Below are 23521 nucleotides of genomic sequence, written 5' to 3' on the forward strand. Positions count from 1 at the left end.
CAGGTATTTCTAGGTTCCCTAGGAAAATCCATAGATGAGGTCAACAAGATTTTATGATGTTTTTGTAGCACTATGAAAGATATAAGAAAAGAAGGAAACCTATTTTAGTCAGTGCCACTGAAATACAATATTCAGCTAAAAAAGAACAAAAATCATTCTACTTAATTCCATTTTCCACCATGTGGATCAATTAGTAATTGAATACTACAGAGACTAATATGCAGTAATGACTCAGCTGTGGAACGTGAGAGATTTTCAGTAATATTTTACGTGGATGCAGCTCTGCCAAATTCTGTTAAGAACAATGGGGAGGGAAAGCCTTGTACTAAGTTCTAAAAAATATTTATAAAACCACCCTTGGTTATTTCCACATAGTCATCACAAAGCCATTTGTGGAAACATCACGTCTATTAATTTTGCTTGAAAAGAGGAATCTGACATAGTTATGAAAGTGATATTTATTTTATCAGACAGCAGGAGCTGCACTCTGTGACTGTATCTATAGTACTGAGCTCTGGAGTGCTTTATATCCTCCTAACATGCCAACTTTCAAAGGCTGGCATAAGGACATGTCTTAAATCCATTGCAATCTTTACAGTTGGTCTTGAAAGGGCCCTGCAGCCATCACTGATTCCATTATATTTATCAAAGCGAACATGATTATTCAGTATAAATTTCAGTTTCCACTTACCTTGGGGAATCACGTTCTCCATACCTGAGGATGCCTGCTAATATCAGTGCATTCCCTGGCAATGGAATAGGATCTTCCATGCTAACAAACTCACGGAAGGTTTTAATCTGTGCCACTGACACTCTCCTTTGCAATTGCTAGCATACTTCTGGAGGTAAGATACATTTCAGGGACCACTCCCAAATGGAAACCCTCAAACAGTCCTGCAGGAGCTGACTAAGGTCTACTAAAGGCCTCATCCATCCTAATTCCTGATGGAGCTGCCACATTTCTCACTGTATGAAACTTTGCATTGCACCAGCTTTTCAGCCATTCAGCAGCCCTGGACTGAAGCAAGAAAGGATTGACCGTATGCTCACTTCAAATCCAAAATCATAAAGAGCAAATTTTTGCTCTTCATTCACTTTATGAATACTACATACATAATGTAAGAAGAGAACAAATGCTTTAATACCAATCCACAAATCTTAATTCTCTCAAGGAGAGCACCACAAAGATTTTTTTTTGTGTGTGTGTCATTTTAAAAGAAGTGAAGGAAGAAATGTTCCTTTTTCTTAACATTTAGTACTCAGTTCCAAAATTGCATTACATTGCATTACAGCTTCATTCCTGAGAACATGAGTGAGGCTCACAAAGCTAGATATAATGGGAAATACTATTGGCTAGTTGCTCTAAAAATGAGGGAACGATTTACTTTGTATAATGAACAAAGCCGAAGTTGTTCTACCAGTTGCACAGGCAATGGAATATTTGCACTTTGAATTTATAAACGTGAAATCCTTTGACTTTTAGAACTTTTTGCATGTGTTATAAATCAACAAGAGTTGCCAGAGGTTCTGAACTTCCTAAATCTAGTCCTTGTGTAGTAGAGTCCTAGTCCCTTGAATTCAGAAATCTGTTTTCTGCTGCTAGTTAAAAGGCAAAACAGGTGGAGTTCTTGCTATGAACACTCTGCAGTGTTCTAGTGTATAGTTATATCCTCTTGCTTTGCTTTACAGCTATGCTGCTTTAAGGCAGTTTCTTAACTGTTTGACTTGAGCTGCTGCTGTACATCTGCTGGCATATTTTTGTTATGCTATTATCCTGATGCCCAGGTGCGGTGGCAATTCAGAAGAGACTGCTGCAATATGCCAATCTAAAACTTACAACTTACCTGAGGAAGTTACTCTTCCATTCTGATGGCTTTGCTCTGCTGTAAAAAGAAGCCAGTAGAAAAGAGAACTGAAGAATGAGACACCTTTGGCTGACAAACATGGAATTGTTAAGAACACAGGTAGAAGTAATCTTGGATAGTTGAGACAGGCAGTCTGTTAATATATGAGCTGCCTTGTTTGGATGCATTACTAAGAAAATTGTGAAATTCACCTGCATTGGGCTATTCTGAAGCATTTATAATTGAAGGGATTAGGAAAAAAAGCCAAACCAAGATAGCATAGAATATTCAGGTTGCTGAAAAATAAAGTTTGACATTTGCACATATAGAACTCCAGTCACCTCCAAGTTCTCAGCAGTCTAGTTTCATTCATTTCATAGTACTTTTTTTCTATAACCTTAATGGTAGTTTCCCTGATAGTGCATTATTTTATCATGACTTTAGCATCCTACTATTACATACATTTTAAATAAATGTAAAACAAAAGACAATTATAATCACCCAATCACTCAGAAAGTTGTATAGTTTAGAGTACATGGCTTCAGTTTTGCTAAGAGGAATGACTACTTTCATCCATGTATACCAAGACCCTGTATCCAACTACACTTAACTCATACACCCTAATAAATATAGAAGTAGAAACTAATCTCACAGTAGAGATCAGTTCTCTACTACTTCAGTTTGCATTTTCCCATCATATAAAAAAGCCAAAAGCAAAACCAACCAACGAACTGTGGCCCACATACAAAGTAAAACTGATTGATGCAAGCTCAAGCTGAGGAAACAGTGCCTCTTTTTTATTATTTAGTTCCAGCTGTAATGCTCTCTTGGAGGTACATCATAAGGTGTTCTCTCTTCCTCTTCGGGTCCATAATTTAACGGGAGACCGTAATTGTAGTCAACTGTTACAACTGGTAATCTTTTGCCTTGTTCCATCTCTCTAGTAGTTCCACCTTCAAAAGTTTTTATTTCATAGTCTAATGAACCATCTTCCTGGTGCACAGATGAGGACGGATGCATTGCACATGAAGAATATGGTGCAAATCTGTTTTTTCCCTTGTTAAATTCATCTGAAGGATACACTCTCCTACTATCTTCAGGACAGCTTGCTCGATTACTGTAGGAAGAGTAAACATGAACAGTGAAACCATTAGAAATTAAAATTGCCTAGCCTGAAAAGAACAAGAAAGCAGATTTCTACTTTTGTTTCTATCCTCCCAAATTAAAATCTTTTCTACTAGATGTTAGAAATATTTATCAGTATAAATTAAATACAAAATGCTTTGTGTTCCAACTGCTGTTTCTAATTAAAATTGCCTATTCCCTGAAGGTTTCTTTACTTAGGATCCATTTTTGTTCCTGAACCCATGTTTTCACTTTGTGAGCAATACTTAACAGTGTCTGTCTGTTACACAGTCTCAAGCAACAGTATACTTTGTATTTATATTGCAAAATATTTTCCTATTCTTCTGCAACAGAAGAATCTACAAAATATCATATATATTTACTTTTCGTAATGGATTCTCTTTACTCTCAAATACAGAATGCACTTCATAAAATAAATGGCATATAAAGCTGATTGAGAACAATCTTTCCCATTTTAAATCTTTGTCTTCACTAAACCATAGATGAATGTTAATTTGTATTTTTTTAGTTGGATACTGAAAGAGTAACATTATGAGTCAGAAAGCAACATATAAAACCTGATCTTTACCTATAGCTTCTGCTGAAGTCATCATTATCAGATCCATAATCTCTGTGAAGTGAAGGAGATGAGGGGAACTGAGGTTCTGATACATTTTCATGGGAAGAAAAAGACTGATTTCTGAAGAAAATCAGAATAATCATACGTTAAGGGGAGTACAAACTACTGTAGGCTTTTGAAAAGTACCAATTAAAATTACTTCAAATAATTTAATAACAACATTTCTTCAAATTACATTTTATTAGGAATACCTTAGTCATATTAGTTTAACACATCAAAATGGTGTGCCTCGTGGTGATTATAGTATCTAGTTTCACCTGTACAATGAAAAATATTAAATTAAGCTTTACTAGCCCAGCAAATATCCAAACTATGTTCTGAAAGATCAAATAAATATTTTCAAATATATTTGCAAGAAACTTAACTACTGAATCCAACTTACTAATAAGTGATATATGCTTTTGGGAGAATATGCTGCATGTTCAGAAGCAAAGGAATTCCTAGCAAATGATTTATCAAATAAGAGAACATCACACTTCCTTGTAACAGTACTGTTATCTCAGTTTAGATGAGAACATAAACAAAAAATTTACGTCTTCTACCTTGATGAGTGCTGTTTAAATTTAACAAAGTTTTGCTACAAGATGAATCTAAAAAAGGTGAAACATGAGCTTTAAAGAAGCAAAATCTTTTAGTTTAGGCAACGTGCTTTCATATTTGCAACACTGAAACTTAAGTCAAATACATCCATAGTTCAAAATAACAAGTTAACTGTTAGTTAACTGATCATTCATGTGTGATTTTAAACAGATGAGTGTTTTAAATAAATGTATTTTAAAAAGGGCTTAAAACTTAATTTAGAAGTGCTGCTAGTTCTGGTCTTACAGTTAAAGGATAATAACTATATATTAAGAGCAATACGAACTACTGAAATCTCTTGAAAAAATCAACTAAAATTATTTCAAACTGTAGTACTTTCAATTATACCTGTCTGAACACCATTCACGTGGCACATCATCTTGAACAGGATGATCATGGAAGGGTCTTGACCTTTTTTGTCCTTGCCCTTTATTAACATAATCAAAATCTTTTAACTGAGGCTGCTCCTGTAAATCATCATAAGGCTGATGGTCATGAAAAGGTCTGCGCCTTTGCCTAGGACCTTTATTATCATAATCCTTTAGGTGCATCTCTGTATGTAAGTCATTGTGAGGTTGGTGACAATGGAAAGGTCTCGATCTCTGACCGCGGCCCCTATTAACAAATTCAAAATCTTCCTGTTGCATTTGGGGCTGTAAGTCATCATGTGACTGATAGTCATGGAAGGATCTCAGTCTTTGGCCAGCACCTTTATTGACACAATCTAACTCTTTCAACTGCATTGGAGCCTGAAAATGATCATGAGATGGATGACTGTGTCTTTGCCTCTGGCCACGGCCCCTGCTACTATAACCAAAATCCTTTGACTTCATATCTTCCGGTGAATCACTGTGGGATGAACAGTCACGAAAAAATCTCTGCCTTTGCCCACGGCCTCTTTTAAATTCAGAGTTCCTTGGTGGTCTCTCTGTCTGTAAATCACCACGAAACTGGTGTCCATAAAAAGGTCTCAGCTGTTGCCCAGGTCCCTTGTTACTGAGGTCTAGGTCTTTCAGCTGTACATCTTCTCGGTAATCATTGTAAAACTGGTGATCACAAAATGGGCCTTGCCTCTGTCCTGGTCCCCTATTGTAGTCCCAATTGCTCATCTCCATTGGTGCTCTTAAGTCATCCTGAGTCTGATGGTCATGAAATGGTCTTCGTCTTCGTCCAGGTCCCTTATTAACGAAATCAAAATCTCTCAGTTGTGTTTGTCCTTGCAAATTATTATGAGAGTTGTCATCATAAACTCTTAATCTTTTCCCAGACCTGTAAAGAATTTTTTTTATCTTAAATAGGACATTTGTACTTCTAAGTACAAGTTATTAATGAAAGCTTTTTTATCCATGAAACACATTGCAAATAAAATATATACATACCCAAGTTACTAAGAATCTAAACTCTAAGCAAAACTCTAAAACTTTCAAAGAATATCAAATTAGAATCTATGACATACATTCAACTGTAATTCTATAGTGCTTGTTCAACAAGCAAAACTGGTGGTATGAATTAAAAATAAATTGCAGACTGCTGTAGAATAATAAAGAACAGCAAGCAAAGTAAAACTTTTTCCCAAAAGAACTAACTGCTCACCAATCCCTAATACCACATGTTCCCTGTCTTCTCATTATTATTATTCTCTTCCTTTATCTTCTCATTACTTTTTCTAATGCCGTAAATATACTTTGAATCAGTAGGCTACATTAAAATAAAATCTCTTTTAAATTAGAATATTTCAGTGCTGCCAGTGTTTCAAAACACTGCATCTAAATGTTAAAGTCAGCTGATGCTCTTGTAACGATTTAATGGATTGCTACTGTAAAAACAGCTCACAGTAAGGAAAAATCATCTTTTGCACTATGGAATTTCTGTTTCTGGCTTTTCATTCCAGGTTTCAACTTATTACCCCTGAAAATCTTCATTTGGGAATTGTTCCACGGGTCCTTCTGTTGCATTTGGTGGGGGAATTATATCTTCATCTGAATCCCATACATCCATTCCAAGGTTACTATGAAGAACAAAAACATTTCTCATAAGCTTCCCTTTTTTCCCCAAATATACTGAGGAGAAAAAAAGAATCAGAAGGATTCTTCAATTGAGAAGACTGTTTTTTGTTGGTTTTTTTTTTTTTTAATGTTAAGTTAAACTGACAAACATTCAAGATTTTCATAGCAAATTTTAAACTTGTAAATCTAGTTGAGGAAGGGCTGTAGGGAAAGGCAGAACTTCATATATTTGGAACAACATCAAAAATATGTGAGACAAGTACCGAACTTTAAAAAGTCCAGCACACAGGTAACTTACTTACTGTACTCAGTCTCTAAAGCAATTAAAACAGATAAACAAGAACTAAGGGCACACAAACTAAAATGAACAAAATCAGATATTATTTTAAAATCAACATGATGCTACAAGATGTAATTGGTACAAATAACTTACTGAGATGTAAATGCTAGCTATTCTTAGGTACTCTGGGGCATGAATATGATAAAGACAAAAGAATCCATATGCATTAGTAATATAAATACTGAAAGCAGGAGCTTTGAGAAAATCTTCCACTTTATTTTCTCCACTAGGGCTGTTTTTTGTTTTCATTTTTATTTTTAAATAATCCGGTTCCACCACACCATCAATAGCAGGCAGAGCACAGCAGAGCTTACATTGAAATCTTTGCAGTAGATCTTCTCAATTTATAAGAGAATTCAGACTCAATATAGTTAAGATAGTAGCATACAACTGCACCAATGCTCAGTAGTATACAAAGCCATATAAATTCAAAGTATAAACAAAGGTACTTTATGTTATTCATATCAGAAGTCTTGCAGAATTTATGTAGTTGTTTACAAAATGTTTAAGAGGGACAATTTTGGCTTACAAATGTAACTGAACTTTTAAAAATACATCCTGGAAAATCTTAAAGGTGCAACTAAAAGCTTCTGCTTACCTTCTCATTGGTTGTGTTCTGAGATCTGTGAGATATATAAGACCATCCATGCAATGACCTCTGGCATCACCAAAAGCTAAGGAAAAAGAGGAATGAGTCCAATAACATATGCTTAAACTGAGACACAAAAATGTGAGAAAGCAGCTTTCTGTTCATCATGAGATACTAAAAGAAAATAAATAGCATTAATACAAAAGCTGCAGCAAGCTGTGATTGTTGAAGCAGTTTTGCTACTTTTTTTTTTAAAGCAACTGAAACTAGTAGTGGTAGCAACCTATGACTGAAAATCCTTCAAAGCAAAAGCCAAAGAAAAAGAAATTAAACAGCTGAAATTTCTTGTCATTCAGTTTGCTAGTGCTCAAACCTTGTTTGAAAGAAAAATCAGCAGAAAATCTTCTATGGAGACTACCATGAGGTAACAACATGCAACAGCAGAACACCACACTAGAGCAATACTGTAGTATTTGTGAATACAATTATAGTTAAATGTGAATTACAACTAATTGTTTGTCTGAGTTCAAAGCACATAAAATACCTTGAATTGCTGCCTCTGGATCCCAGCCTTCAACATCTATAAGATATCTGAAGAAAAATTTGATTAGACTGCTGTCCCAAACGAATTATAGACTAATATAAAGCCACTATATTTTGTGAACATTGATTTATTTTTTTTTCCAACCCTTACCTACATATAAGGTAGCCAGTTCTATTTATTCCATTAGTACAGTGGACACCAATGAGTTTCTCTATAAAAAAGATAAAACACAGGCTTTAGTAGTTCAGAAAATGAAATTAGCACAAGACAAAAAGTGCTGTACTTTTAAGTAAAACCATGATAAATCCTTATTGTTGTTTATAGAATGATATTGTCATGTACTGTCATGCTTGTAAAATAACAAACACATCCAAACTTAATCTTCATGCCAGATCTCTAGCAGCAGTTAACTCACTACTTCCAAACCTGTGAAGACTGAGATTAACTGCAGAACATACGAAAAAGGAGTGATATCAGTGAAAGCTGCCAGCCTTCAGCCAGAACTGCAGTAATAGGAAAGAAATAATATGTCTTTAAAAGCTCCCTTGACCAACTAGCAAATGTAACACTAAATAAGTTAATGTACAAATTCTTCTAAAATTTATGAAAAGGAGGAAAAAAATGCATTATATCCTTAGTACCTCAGAGTATGAAATGCATTACAGGAATAATTAATTAAACTGGACTGAAAATTAGGGTGATTGCTGATTAGGGTGATTTACTTCGTCATAAAGACGAAGTATTCAGGTTCAGACATAGAGAAGCACTCTAATGGGAGTCAGTTATGTTGAAAGAAAACATCTTTTTTGAAAAGATTCTGCTAATCAGCTGCAGGCTAAAAGGAGAATAACTTAATAACTTAATAACTTACTACTATTGGGCTGTTTCAACTGAGATATTGCCAATAAGGGAAGCAGTGATTTGGTCACACAAGGCACTGATAAAAACCTCACCCAGACTATCTCATACACCAACACATCACAAAAAAAACCCTATCAAATTAAAATAAAGGTCTACTCTGTTTGTCGCAAAAAACTGCATATTTAGTGAGAATAAATGATACGTAAGGGCAAAATTAGGCAGAAGTATATTAACTGGTTGAGAGTTTACATCTAGATTTAGAAGACAAACTTCAAACATCAGAAGGGCAAAGTTCAGGCAGGGACAATGTACTGACAGAAGGTCTTTAAAATGGACTTTGATAATTTTTGAATGAGATCCACTCTCACTGTTTGCCATAAAACAGAACAGTCATGTTATCACGTAAGCTTATTCTAGGTTGGTGTTCTAACCTTCCAGACAGTAGAAGAACAAATTTATTAAAAATTATTTGTAAGAAGAATCTTGATTAGTTATCAGGGCAATCTGAAACAGAGGGCATGTTACAGTGCATAACAAAAATTGAAAGCTCACACCTCTGAATTCACATAAACTCTGCCAAAATAATCTCACTAGCTGGAACAGTGGGCATTCGTCCAGTAACAAATGGGGAAGTCATTCTCTCGATTCTGAGAATAAGAAATAATTAGACATAAATCCAGACTATTCTTTATCACATTAAAAAAAAGTCACTGGATAAAAAACAGATAAAAACTAATAATTTCCAAATAGCTTCCCTAAGCCAAAATAGTGCAGAAGAACTTGCACATTAGTTTCCTCAATAAGAACAAATGCTTTTTGCTGTATCTTTTATTTTTCCCACCATTTCCAGTTTAGGCTCTTACACCTGAGACTTAGGTCAGAGCTTTTTCATTCAACAGAGCTGACCACCCACACCAGAACCATCATTACATTCTGCAGCAAAAATCTGCAGGCAAGTGGGAAGTTAAATTCTACTTTCTCACAGAAAATGCCAAAGTAATCACAGAAATTAGCATGAAAAAAGCCTTGAATGGTTCCTGAATAACAGATAAATAAACAGCAAAAATCTGCTTACAGAGCTCAGTAGCAAACAAAGTGAAAAGGTAAAAGCTACAAACAGGCTGTGGCAAAATATTTTCAAACTTATTTCCCTGAATACGTTTCACCTTGTACCATTCCAGGGACAACTGCGCTAATGCAAAAAACACAAAAACCAGCAACAGATCCACACTGGTAATACTGATACTGCATCTGCAAAATGACCTTTAAAAACCGCTAGGACATGACGGCAACAATTCAGAAAATTGCTGTGTTTGACTAAGTGGGCTTGATTAGTTTGCATATCAGTGCCCAGCGCCATCAGAGAAACCCTGTACTATTTTCGACATCCACAAAGGAGCGGCAGCTGCGACACTGAGTTTATGGGGAACAATCTGAGCCAGGCTGATGAAAGCTTTCTTTCTATTGAGTATTCTATATCAGCTAGATGGGCACAACCGATTTTAACCCTGTGAAAAAGGTGGAGTTCAGATGGGGGCAATCAACAAGCACTGGATTGAGAAGACATCCCCAGCACAATTAGAAAAGTATAATAAAGAAGCTTAACTACAGTGGCATCAAAGAGTACAAAAATACTTGCAATTGTACAAAAAAGTCTGTCTTAGCTGTGGATCTGTAAGTTACCAGAAATACAAAACAAGTTTTTCTCACTTGGAGTTGCTTTAACACATGACAGATACAGGTATATTACTATTAAGAAGAGCATTCAAGTGAATTGTTACTTTTGAGAAAGTTTATGGTTTAAATACAAGAGCTATAAGATGTACTACGTTTACCAGCACATAATCACAAACTGGAAAGTGCTGTGGAAAGTCTGAGATCCCAGATGTCTTAAAGGACCTACTGTAATTAATAAATGATGCAGCTAGCACCAAAGGTGGGTTTTTTGTTTGTTTTTTATCTTTTACAGCACAAGATGCTGATATTTACCATTTCTTGCATTTTCCCATAGGAATTTTCTGACCCATTTTTTGAATTGTAGAATAGTAGCATTATCAGGAACTTCAAGTCCAACAGTATAAAGTTTCTTATACTGCACACTTTTAGGTAAATCCTAGCAACAAGAAAAACATGGTAAAAGTTACTGAAATCTCGCATCAACGAAAACCCTTAAACAGTACCTAAAGTAACAGTGATGCAAAACAGTTGTTCCAGAGCAGCATAGAAACATGACTCTACAGAGACACACTCTCAGAAACCAATATTTACATTACTGTTTCAAAGACCTTATCTGAGAGGAAAGTTTCTGTACAACATTTACTTATCCCTAATAATAAGGCAGCACATGAATTAAAGAGCAGATTCCTGTAACTCCATTCTAACACATTTAACAATTATTAGCAGTGTCTGCCCTGCATAACCACAATCATGTTCACACATCTGCCCCCTTAATGTATCGAGCCAATGTACACTGGAAGAACAACATTCAGTTACAACACTGCTACTTATTCTCCTTTTCAATTGGAGGCAGTCAAAATTCTATCAGCTGATCAGCTAGTTACAAATTATCATGAAGGAAGCAATTTTAAAATGTATCCTTTTTTCAGTGGATTCCACTGAAAATGAGTGAAAAAAAACCGGAAGAAAACCACCTCTAGACGTAAATGGGAATGTGTTCATGGCACAAGCCACATGTCTCTGCTATCTTTTCTATAGTGCCAGCACTGAAGTCTATCCATTATTCTAAGCTACCATAGCACAAATGGTATGTAACTAGCAGGTAGGAGGAGTTTCTTCCTGTCATAAAGCATTTTGTTGCTATAGAGACACTAAATAAGTCTAGATGGCTCAACTTGTCTATTCCAATTCAAGGTGAGTAAATGCAAAAATACTTTAAAACAATTATGGCAGTAGCTACTATAAAATTAGCTGCTATTCTTACATTACCTTAACTTCATAGTATCGCGTGGTATACGTTAAATCAATAATTAAACCGAGCTCCACATTGAGGGCTTTCATTGCAGCAATTAAGTCTTTTGGTGTAAATTTCTGGGTTGGGGTAAGCCTCTGGTTAATTGCCTACAATAACAATGGAAAAGGATCATTTGCTTTCTGAGTTCTACTAAGAAGACATTTGTTATATTGAGCTTATTTAAATAGGAAAAGAGCAGTTTGCAAAATGGTACATTTACAGTATCAAACGTTACAGTATCATTTTATATTACAGCTAAAAAAGAAAGTAAAAATTTGTTCCTGTTCCAATGAAGAGGTGAGAAAATGTGGAGGAACTGCCACTTGCACAACATTAACAAAAATGCACTAAGCTGATAGACAAAAACCCTGCAAAATAGAGCATATATAAATAATATTGTTATATATGTACCGATTAAGTAATTAACTAATTAAGGAAACCCCAAAACACTGCAGTCCCTCCCCCCAAAACTTCTTTTGTCCTGCACAATTGCACAACATTAACAGTGTATTTCACATGAAACACCAGAAGTTGTGATGCTAGAGTTCACTTACTCGCAAAGCTTTAACTCTCTCCCTGCAAATGTTAAGCAGGCATTTTTTTCCCTAGTTCAACTCTTGGCAGAAAGCACTTGCATGTCATCTAACATTGGGAAATGTTAAACAAGACTAAAATACTGTGGCATGTTGGTGGATAATGAATAATTCATTGCATTTGACAAAGTGTGAAAACTGTTTACTCACCCTATTGTGGCTGAGGTTTCTGAAATGTGTTCTCCGCTCTAGGTATGAAAATGCCTCGTGCACAAAACTGGATTTTCTCTGACTAGTGCTGTCCGCTGTGAGAGCCTTTTGACACAGGCTCTGTCACCACCAATAAAGAGTGGCAAAACAGATGCAGCAGCCTCAACCATCTCTCAGTTCCTTTGTTAATAAGAAATTCAAGTAGACTGGACTCAGAACTAATGGAAAGGAAGGCAGCCACAGACAACACACCTCTCAGAACCACAGATGCTATAGGTTAACTAACTATTCCATTTTTTGACTGTATGGACTCTAACCTAAGATGCTAGCAAGAACTTTTATTTGAGCCTGGAAACAGAGAGAGGAATTCTAATTAAAGAATGAACAGTGGGCCATTCCTATCTATTAAACTGCTATGTTACTAGAAAGCTTATGCTGAAACAGTAGAGCTGATAGTATTTACCACTGAGTACTTCAAATATTGATGTACTGCTAAAAAACAGTAGAGGTTGTCTAAGCCCCAAACATTACGAAGAGTAGTCACACTTATCTCTCGGTTGCTCAGAGCTGATTTTTAATAAAGTTTGAAACTGAATTTACGAACTTTGAGGTAACAACTACTAACCTACAGGAGCCTGTCACAGAATTTGTAAGAGTTTACTTTACCAAGTGAACTCACATTTAAAATTAAGGGGAAATACATCCTACAAAAATAAGAGATCTGTAAGCATTTTGCCTCACTGTGTGAACAGTTAACCATGTTATGAAAAGCTTTTTGAGATTTTCTGAAAAACTCAGCAGGATTTGTCTGAGCACACCTGCCCTTTTTATGATTTCTGGTGGAGCGCCTTCCAGGCTACCAGAGAACTGCAGGGGAAGGTAAAATTAGCAAAAAAAGTACCTTCCTCTGAAATCCAGAGTGACTGCAATATTATAATGGGATGGTAATAACAGGGGCACAAAGTCTTTGGTTATGTCTAGCCATTAAACATTAAAAGAGCATAGAAACTTTTCTGTGTATCTGAAGTGAGAACTTGTATGAATTAATTTATACAGCATTTGTGTTAATTTATACAAAAAGAGAAATTTGCAATTGTGTACCTCAACCCACCGAAGAACTGAAGTCTCCACCTTTCATTCTGTCACAAAAAAACTTAGACATCTAACTTAGTGTATCTAGTGGATTAAGACTCTATTCCATGTTATTGAGGATACAATGGAGTTACTAACACATAAATAGAATAAATCTATGTATACTGTGTTTTTTCATATCACTGAAGCTTACCAGTAATCTAAATCTCTAATTTTAAAAGTACTGCAGTGATAAGTGTATTTTACTAATTGCTTCATCTCTGAAAAATCGTATTTTGGCTTTTACTGCCTAGACTGTTATTCATATTGTGACCCCCTCCCATGGTAATAATCAGACTTCTAACAGTCATGAAAAGATGTTAAATAAGATGTTGAATTAGGTCACTTAATTAGTAAGCAAATGACTTTACTGATTGGTTAGAGATGGTCTGATTTACAGAAAATAAAGAGTAACATCAAACACATATTTCAAAAGAATGAAAAAAATATAGACCATTATGTAAATAAAGTCATTGGTAGATGACTAGATTGATTATTTGATCACAGAATATTTTTTCATGCTTCTTTCCTGAAGTTGATGTGAACATTAATGCTATTTTTATTACTTTTGTGCCATATTTAGTAAAGGCAGTGTGTAGTTACTGTTTATACATACCCCTTTTAAAGGTACTTTGAATGCAATAAATCTCGTTCCTGGTATGGGCTGCCCAACTGGTGTCAAACTCCTCCATCTGTAACGAAATAAAGATTTACTTTAAAATATTTTTAAACAAGAGATGTCAACAAAAGACGCAGGTAGCGCTAATAAAACTTCTAAAATAATGCATGTCCTCTTTGGATTGAAACTTCAGAAAAACAAAGCACACAAAAAACCCTTTTCTTTAAAACTGTAATAACAGTTGCTTCAAACCATATGAAGAATCTTACAAACATCAGGCAACTCTGCTGTCATGTTTAGCACAGGCTTAGTGTAATTACTATTTAAAAATTCAAGCATAAATACACAGTAATTATCTCTTTCTGCCTACAATGGGCACCTACTAACATAAGGCTTTAAGATTTACATTTCCAAAAAGCAGAATCCAGTAGTTCCTAAATTTCTTGGTCACATAAACAAGCAGTTGCAATGGATATATGCAAAAGCTTGAAAAAGATGGCCAACTAAATCCTTGTATGTATGTAAAATGAGCTTTCTAAAAATCATCTTCCATTAGTAACCCAACTGTCTCGCCAACAAACTAACACCTTTTTAAAAGCCATAAAAATTAATTGCTATGATATTACATATTTGAACACAACTAAGATCTTAGCATTCTTCTGGGATACATGAACCAGGGAACTGCCTGAAGATGATAGTATATCAACAGTGTTACCACAGGACTGATATGGGAGGAAGCTTATTTAGTGCTCCACATAACTTGCACAAAGATGCTCCTGTCGTTTGCAAGCCTAAACTCAGGAGTCATAATAAAACAAATATTTATTCTCCATAAAGCACAATGATAAAGAAAATATTTTTTACAGATCACATGCATGACTGCTGCTATCACACAGTAGAATTAGGTCCCCAGATATGCAGTTATTACATAAAGTCGTTTTGAGGTATTGACAGTACATTCCAAAACAGTCCTTTTCCTTCTTTTTCAGATTCCAGAAAACACTGTTCCCTCAGAATGTTCGGGAAACACTTACAGGCAAGGAGCACCAATGTAAAGTAGTGAAGTTCAACAGGTAAAAAAAAAAAACACTTTTTACACTACAGTCGCCAGAAGGTTTTCAGTGGCTGAATCAATTTTTCAACTTGGCTGAATCAAACACTCTTAGAAAGTTGTTACAGCCTCACTTAATTATTTAGATGGCAATGAAATACTAAGTTTATTTTCATTAAAAAGTACAAAGCTTTCAGATTTTGCAAATACATTCACTCTAGCATACTTCTTTTTCAGGGAAACGTTTTTCACTGCTCATCCTCTTGGTACTCTCAAAACCACAAAGAATATTTGATAGTAGAAAAATTAAGCAAAAGTCACTTTAGTAACATGAGGATTAATGTTACAACAGTCAAATTCTCAGTAATTCAAAAACCACAAAGAAATGGTATTCACTAATTTTACACAGTACTGAAGGAATTCTTCGTGTAGCACATCTAAGAGATACCAGTGTAAGAATATGTTCCATGCCCAGAGGACACATTCCATGCAACGTGCCTCCTAGTTTAAGATAGATAAATTCAGTACTAATTGATTAAGATCTCAAACAGTATAAGCATACAGAAAACACTACTCAACCTAACAAAACCCACGACACGTATCCAGACTGCAAGATGTGGTCAGTTAAAGAAATTAAATTGTACCAAAGAGAAGTTTAATCAAACCTGTGCATAGTTTAATTTTATGTCTTTCACATCACAAACTACTGTGATTCTGTGATCGTCTTAAAAAGATTCTAAATGCAGTGAACTATTATTAGATGTACGTTTAATCTGAACTATTGTTAGAATTAATGAGAAAATCAAGCTTAACACCAACTCCAGCCTCTGGCTATTTTTAATAACTCAGGAAATTAAAAATGCTTGCTCTCAAACTTGCAGGCAGAATCAGAGAATGGGCTGCTTCTGGGAATAGAGAAACTAGTACCAACACCAATAGAACATACAGCATGCTTTGCAACAGGGGGATTCATTCATCAAGCAGCCAAAGGCCATACTCACGTATACACATTTATAAACATTTTAAAGGAAGGCAGAAGTAAAGTATCCCAAGCACAGAAGACCAGTCAGGTCATGCAGCTGGATGCTGTAGGTTTCTCTTGGAAAACTGTATAAGTGGAAATCTACTATAATCAATGTAAATTCCAAGGAACTACAAATCAGCAAGAAATGATTTTAAAAAACCTTAAAAATCCTATTTACAAGACTCAACACCATCACCATTCCTGTAGCAACCATTAAAAGGTTTGAGTGAAAAACACTGAGCTGGACATAAAGCAGCTGAGAAGATGGTAGGAAGTTTCCTCAAAGAGCCAGTGGTATCTCAATGAGACACAGACATAATATGTGCTTCCAGGCATTAAAAACATTCAGGTATTTACATTACAGTGGGGACGGCTCTGGTCATAGAACGGTCACATTAGAAAGACATTGTGATATGAGTCTAGGTTGGAATTGTAAATTCAGTAAAACACTGCAGCTTAATAACCCAAGCAATAATCAAGTAAAGATAGACAGCTGAGAGGCTTTTATCAACCCAACATGGTGATTATTTTTTTTCTGGTCTCTATACAAAACCACAACCCCCAAATTTATTTGTTTTAATAGAAAAGTAGTTATGAGAGAATAGCACTCAAATAGAAAGTGACATATTGCACACACACGACATGTTTTTAATTAAGACTTTATTTCTATGAGTTTTCAAATAAGTAAACAGTCCATGGAATACATGCAGGGTAAGATCTGAAATGTAATGAAACATATATTAATGAATTGCTTAATTCTACTTTTTCCACTTCCCTATCATGTTTTGTCTTCATCACTTCCCAACTATCATCAACTATCTCAGAACACAGACAGAATTTTACCAGCCATTCCAAATAAGAAAATCACATTTCAGTTGAGAAGTGTTGAACTCTAAATTAAACATCATTTCCCCTTCCCTCTGAAATTTCTGTGTCTCCTTGATGGCTTCCAGTTAAATAAGTTAAATTATTATTGCTACTACAGACTGTAGATAGCTAAACTATAAGTGGCTTTATATCTGGTTTACATTAAGATATATTATTACACTTATCCATTTTTGCTTAAATGAAAAGCATTGTTTTACTGTCTTGCTTTTTGTCTAAAAATTTTACATGTTCAGTAACAACTGGATTTGCTGCCTTGCAACAAACTTCATGCATCCTGATAAAAGTATGTTCACAACACATAGGTAGAAATCGCACAGTTTTGTCTTTATAATGAAAATACTCCACTCCTTGGACTATTACTTTTTCTAGACTGTAAGGGAAACACGGTTATATTTCTACAGATGCTATTCAAAGTAGAATCTGAATTGATGAAATTATATCCACAGTAGGTCTGATGCACCATGTGTAACCCTGTAAAACCACTGCAGAACTTTGTGAAAGCTCATTAGATAGCTTGAATAAATTCTACTGTCTGACTCGCAATAAAACACCATAGTATACAACCACCAAAGGATGGGACCATTTCAGACCCTGGTGGAAAGTGCAGTAGAACAGGACACTTGAATTCCTCTGTTATATTAAATCACATTTTGTTACAGAATCACCTCTACAGCACTATCTGATAGGCTTGAGGCTGCAATGGATATTGCATACCCTAGTTTTGCTCCAAGACTTTACTGGGAGGGAGAAATGATTTTTGCTATGAGGGAACATGGAAAATTGTACTTCCAGCCTATTTCCTCTCCTCTTTGCTGGAGCAAAGTCTGTGCAAAAAGCATAAGATCAAGCTTTCAGGGCTAGGGAACAGCAACAGGTATGCAAAAACAAGGTACGAGACACGTACTGCAGACCCAGTGGCAACATCAGCTATTAATACTTCTTCAGGTGCTGAGTATACTCACAGTTGTTCTGATTCCAGCAAGGTTGCACAGAAATACAGCCCTTACATACAGGCAATTTTAGTTATGCTGCAGACAGTGCTGTAAAGAGTGACAGTAAGTAGCTGACCAGTTGTTAAAAATACACTGTTTTTTTTTTTAATTTGTACTATCTCCAACTAAAGCCTGAGCCTTCAAATTTATCACACTGCTTTAATTAGCAGAAAGGAAAGTTAATTCAAACTGTTAAGAACTGCATAAAAAATGGAGGCAGTAACAAAGACAAGCTAAAAAACATTGGCTGTTGCTTATCTACTACCAGACTTCTCATGTGTTATTGTTACAAAACAAAAATGTTAGTGTTACATCTACAGTTATTATTATACTGTGATATGATGGAGATTTTACTTCCATAGTTAAATACCATCTGGATTGGTCTCCATCTCATAGTGTACTTCAATCTTACTTCTTCCAGCAAGCTGGGAATACTTCAGTGTCATGAGCTTTGTCAGACAGTAACACTGTCTTTACAAGCAACGCTCTACAGCAGATGTTCCTCTCTGTGAAAGATTGCCAGGTGTTACTTTCTAATCAGGGAGGCCAGGAGCACAGTCCACTGCTTCTTCCATATTTACAGAAGAAATGCACGTAACCTGAAAGCACCTCAAGCTCAAATGCCATGGAAAAAGAAGGGAAAAATGAGTACCTGCTACATTCACATTTCAGTAATAATTTTTAAGTATGAAAAAAACAAGCTGATGTTATTCTTACAGGTTTCCTTTATTATCACTTGCAAGTCTAACCCACTTTCAGAATAACTTTTTGTGTTCATGTTCTAACTGAATTTTCACAGAAACTTTCAAGCAAATAAATGCCCATATGCACTCCCACTCAAGCCATCAGAAAGCAACTAGAATGATATGTACTTTTGTAGGTTGTTTTTTTAATTATTTTTATTTTCACTGATCGTTTTTTTTTTTGTTTGTTTTGTCATCCTATTGTAAAAACAAAAACTAAAAAAAAAAAAAAAGGCAGAGAATAATGTGTTTCTGGACCTGTGTGTTCTTGATTGGGTGCATGCAACCAGCCGCGCTCATCTTATTTGCTCTTTCCTTACTCTGAGCAGTCAGGACGGGCTACTCTCCCATTTCCCCAGGGAAGTCTGCATCTGGGGGTGAGTAAGTTATGAAGAAGGGTCTGCATTTGGCTGATGCAGGAGAATATTGACAGACAGGCTGGAGCATCATACTCACCCGGGGGTTGACGGGCTGTGTTGTTCCTGTCTTGGAGAAGATACCTACCTTACCTGGCAGTACATAGTGAAGACACTTGTGGCAAGAAAGCGCCTGGGGCAGTGAGCGCCCCTTTTCTATGGGCAGGGCTGTGCCCGCTCCTGCCTCTCGCTTAGTGTGAGGGATACTTACCCCTCGGGGATAGTGTTCTTCTTTACCATGCTGAAAGCAGGAGCAGGCAGAGCAGGAGACAGCGGTGAAAGTGCGCACTGCAGCAAAGGAGAGAGAACCGCGCAGTTAACACGGTGCCTATCTCTTTCTCCATCAATGGGCATTTTCACAGGGCTGACTCAAATGAAGCAGTCAGGAAACCATCCTGAAAAAGTTCTGCTGCTTGCAAGCTACCCTATGTTCTCTACTGCAGCTGTACAGGAGGGAAAGACAACGACTCACCTCTCCTCTCCAGGAGACCAAAAGAACCAGAGAGGAGAGGCAGCAGGCTTCTAACTCTCGCAGCAGCGCTGCAAAGGTGAAGATCTTCCAGGCAGACCCAGAGCAGAGCAGCCTGCTCAGCCCTCGTGCCCCCACAGCCACAGCTCGTCTCAACCAGAAGCTCCGAGCATCTGCAGGAGGAGACGCCGGCAGCTCAGCGAGCGGGACGACACCTGCCCCGCGCTGACCCCAGCGGGGCCGACCCCACGGCGGCCGGGCACCACCAGCGGCGGAGGGACCATTGGAAGCCGCTCCGCAGAAGACGCCTGAGGCCGGGCCGGGCCGGGGCACTCGGCGGGGAGCAGCCGAGCTGAGAGGAGGCATTAAAAAAAGACACGGGGGCAAAGGGGAGGTCGCGGCCCGACGGCTGTGGGCCGGGCTGTCTGCGGGGGGCCGGGCCGCGAGGAGCAGGATGCGGTATAACAGGGGAAGGAGCGGGGCTGCGGGCGGCCCGTACCCGGACAGGATCCGCCTCGGAGAGCCAGGCTGCAGCGGGACGGGCGGCACTCCACCTTCCCCACACGGTCTCCACTGCGCACGCGCGGCGGCCGGCCAGCTCGCAGGGAGGGGGCAGCGCGCCTGCTCCTCGCGGACGGGCAGGCAGGCGCGGAGTGCGCATGCGCGGCGGCCGCCACCCGCAGACTCCAGCGAGCGCCCGCTCGGCTGCGTGACCAAGCGACCAATGGGACGCGGCCCTGCGTCTGCGCGTGCGCTGAGAGCTCGTGGGGGCATGCGTGGTATCGACATGGTGGGGGCTGAGGGGGATAGTTTGGGTTTTGTTCAGGTTGGTGGTTCAGGTTTGTCACCTTCCAACCATCACACACAGCGCAGTGAGCAGGGTTCGTGGCGCTGCTGTCAGGAGTTCCCGCAGCTCTGGGTAGTGCTGTGCTGTGCTGTGCTGTGCCTTTGAGTTCTGGAAATGAACAAAAATCTGGTGTCTTCAGGAAACAAAACATGAAACTTTTAGCCCTAAAGTGCTTTAATCTGAGGGAAGCCCAAGGCCATGGAGCAGCAACCTAGTGCGACCGTGAGGATCATAAGTTCTTGTAGTCCTCGTGCTTCATTCTGAAGAACAGAGGAACTTGAATTTCTTAGACTCAAGCATAAAGTTTTCTTCCTAAACCTAAAAAGCCTTAAATTACAGCTGGTATCAGCTGTTCAGTATCCCTTTTTCTTCTGGAAAGCCACCCTGCTCCTCGACAAGAGCCTCATGCTGTGCTGGTAAGCAAGGCCTGGCTCAGTGGAATTCAAATGGTTACCTAATAATTTGCAAAGCCACGTTGAAAGGAAAAAGATCTACTATGTGTAGTTAGGCTTAAAAGGAGTTAGTTTTCATAGTGTTAGAAGAAGAAAGCTGGTGCATTTGGTGTGGCACAGTGTTTTTAACAAAGAAACTTCTAGATTCTGACTCTGTTGAATGTTTTGGATAGGACACTCCCAGGGGTTGCCACATTGATTTAAGTTCAACAGGCAAACTATTTAGCGGTGGGTCTGCCTGATTGTGCATACAAGACAAAACAAGGATGGTAATGAGAATCCTCAGCTCCACAGCTTTGGAAGTATTTGAAGGCACCAGTAGATTTTTTCTGACTTCTGAATTGTTACCCTGTGCACCTTGCCTAACTGATACCAACTTTGCTGCAGTCTCCCAATAGTGATGTGCATTCTGTAGTTAGTAAGCATATCATCCATCTCTGCAGAAGCATTTTCATTTAACTAAAGAACATAAAGAATGCTGGGGGAGAAAAAGAAATCTTTGAGAGCTTAAAAGAAAACAAAAACGCTCTGCTAATGTCACTTTTTAATACGGTATTATAGGACTTCATTGTATAGGAAGGCAAGAGTGCTTCACCTTTTTATTTCTCAGGTGATTTAGATGCTGTAATTCATGCAATACTGAATTTAAGCTGTAGTCTCAATTTGCATTTCTCAGGAGGCAGAAAATGTGCTTCCTCCTCTTACAGTCTATACCTGTTAATGGTAGTTCTTAATTAATTTATTGGGTTTTAAGTTATTTTTCTGTATGAGAATAGTTATTCTGGATGTGGCAAGTTTCAGTGTACCCAAGGAAATTGAAACATGATTTGGATCATACATAATTTATTGCAGTTCTCAAATTCCACTAAGAAACTTTTCCAGCCATGTAAAATTACTTTAGAACTTTAGAATACACTGTTTCTTATTTTCCTTTGTCATGTTTTAAAATATGGCCAGCTAGAATGTGCTAAAATGTTGGTTAGGTCACTACTGTATAGACCTACAATCCTTTTGTAAGCTCACACTGCTGTTCACACAGAGATTATGCCTGCTCATTCTGCTGTACATTTACAGTATACTGTGCAATATCCCTGATTAATTAAATGTTAAATGTTAGTTTGAATGTGATGTATACATTACAGCAGTTCACCAGTAATAAATCTCTCTTCCTTTGCTGTATTGCAATTGCAACAAACCTGGAAGCTCACGTTGAGGCTTGATGTTATTAACCTGACATCTTTAGGAAGTAATCGTGAATCTGAAATGCTGTGCATCAACAGAAACTTTGTTATTTTAATTTCCCTTTAATAAAATGTGAGTTTCTATTCAGAAAAAAATATCAGAAATAGGCTTTGTTGTGTGAAACATAAATTTGAGCTGTAACCACCAGAGGGAGCATATTGCATAGTCAGGACTATTAAGTGCCTGCTTGTGGCTGAAAGATTAATTCACATTCCCAATTATTTTTTCATTGGGAAAGAGCACATCTGGGAATTAATGATCAGTGTTAAATCTTGGGTGTCACAAACACTGTGTATTCACTTTAGTTTGTCAGTATTTGTTTTTCTTGTGAGTGGTTAGTTAATCAGTTAAAATAGGGGCAGAAAAGAAGTGGCATTTTCTTTTAATTTTAAAACAATTTAAGCTTTTTCTGATCTGTTTTTCACAGCTTGCTGAAGATGCTGGTAGACCACAAATAGAAGAACCTGTAAATCAGGACCTACAGGAAGGTAGTACAAGAAAAAATACTTATTTACATACTTCCTGCTATTGTGCAGTAAAACTTGAGCAGTCAGCTAGAAGCCTACTAGCTTTTATTTTTATGTGCTTACATTGAATAGTCCTATTGAACTCTATGGCAGTTCCCATGGTTGAAGGTTCCTACATTTGATTTCCTTGTATTCACTTAACAGCAGTGACAGCAGCTCCAAATGAGGTCTTGTGTGTGAGGAGGGATGCCCCGCAGACCTCTGTACTTTCACACCCTTAAATGAGAAATCAATGCTTCTGCTTTCCATCCCCATCATCTTCGTGTTCTCTGTTTTGCACCTAACCAAACGGTCCACTGACTGGAGAATACAGAAGGGGCACAAGACCTGTTTTGCTGTGTACAAAATGAAGCTTGCATGATGAACAGAAATGGCTTATGGAGAGACCTACTATGGGTTAAGTTCATCTCTTTGTACAAGCGAGACTATAAACTTTAAATATGTGACAATTTGATGTGGTTTGTACATAACGTGCACCTGTTGCAGACAGACTAAAAGTGATTTATTTCTGTAGCCTGACTTCTACCAGTCCTGAGCATGTGAGTATGGAGACCAGTTATCTTAATGTTGCTGCTTGTGATATAAAACCAAATACTGTTTCAGGAATGTGTTGATTTAATGCATGTAATTGTTGTTAAAAAACAGCAACAAACACACACACCACAAAAAACAAACAAACAAACAAAAAAAACCCCACACTAATAAATTGGTATTTCTGAATGTATTTTTGTTACAAGGTTTATTGAGTTTTAATGCTGACCAGAAGGGACTGGGAAAGCTTTAATGGAGGAACAGTATTTAGATGAACTGTAGATACTTCCACTGTCAAAGCACAGAGCAAAATACTGACTTAAATTGAGCTATGTCCATTTTGTCTC

At 37.4% G+C, this 23521-nt stretch overlaps 2 protein-coding genes and 1 long non-coding RNA gene across 11 annotated transcripts; 1 reads left to right on the top strand and 2 right to left on the bottom strand.

The window, feature by feature from the left end:
• Positions 1–440: 440 nt before the first annotated feature.
• LOC107316047 (uncharacterized) lies at positions 441–20147 on the bottom strand. 9 transcript variants are annotated; one of them, XM_085554562.1, is made up of 14 exons: positions 20075–20147; positions 19579–19748; positions 19318–19394; positions 13990–14065; positions 12243–12422; positions 11475–11606; positions 10518–10641; positions 7818–7878; positions 7668–7714; positions 7133–7208; positions 6095–6196; positions 4537–5457; positions 3559–3669; positions 441–2961 (listed from the first exon to the last, which is right to left on the bottom strand). In XM_085554562.1, the coding sequence occupies exons 6-14, from the start codon at positions 11544–11546 to the stop codon at positions 2649–2651; spliced, it is 1827 nt and encodes a 608-aa protein (XP_085410688.1). In that variant the 5' UTR covers positions 11547–11606; positions 12243–12422; positions 13990–14065; positions 19318–19394; positions 19579–19748; positions 20075–20147; the 3' UTR covers positions 441–2648. The 9 variants fall into 9 exon arrangements, 8 of the variants coding, with proteins under 8 accessions (XP_085410688.1, XP_085410690.1, XP_085410691.1 ...); XM_085554564.1 differs by lacking the exon at positions 19579–19748; XM_085554565.1 differs by lacking the exon at positions 19318–19394.
• LOC146759976 (uncharacterized) lies at positions 19002–19254 on the bottom strand. The gene is made up of 2 exons (XR_014948698.1): positions 19147–19254; positions 19002–19061 (listed from the first exon to the last, which is right to left on the bottom strand). It is a non-coding gene; the product is annotated as an uncharacterized LOC146759976 (long non-coding RNA).
• LOC107316049 (uncharacterized) lies at positions 19816–23367 on the top strand. Its single transcript, XM_085554568.1, has 3 exons — positions 19816–20838; positions 22544–22604; positions 22788–23367. Exon 1 carries the CDS (start codon positions 20030–20032, stop codon positions 20525–20527), a length of 498 nt encoding a protein of 165 aa, XP_085410694.1. The 5' UTR covers positions 19816–20029; the 3' UTR covers positions 20528–20838; positions 22544–22604; positions 22788–23367.
• Positions 23368–23521: the final 154 nt, after the last annotated feature.

This window comes from Coturnix japonica, chromosome 8 (genome assembly GCF_054131305.1).
Source record: "Coturnix japonica strain WE chromosome 8, WE-NBRP24, whole genome shotgun sequence".
Lineage (NCBI taxonomy): Eukaryota > Metazoa > Chordata > Aves > Galliformes > Phasianidae > Coturnix > Coturnix japonica.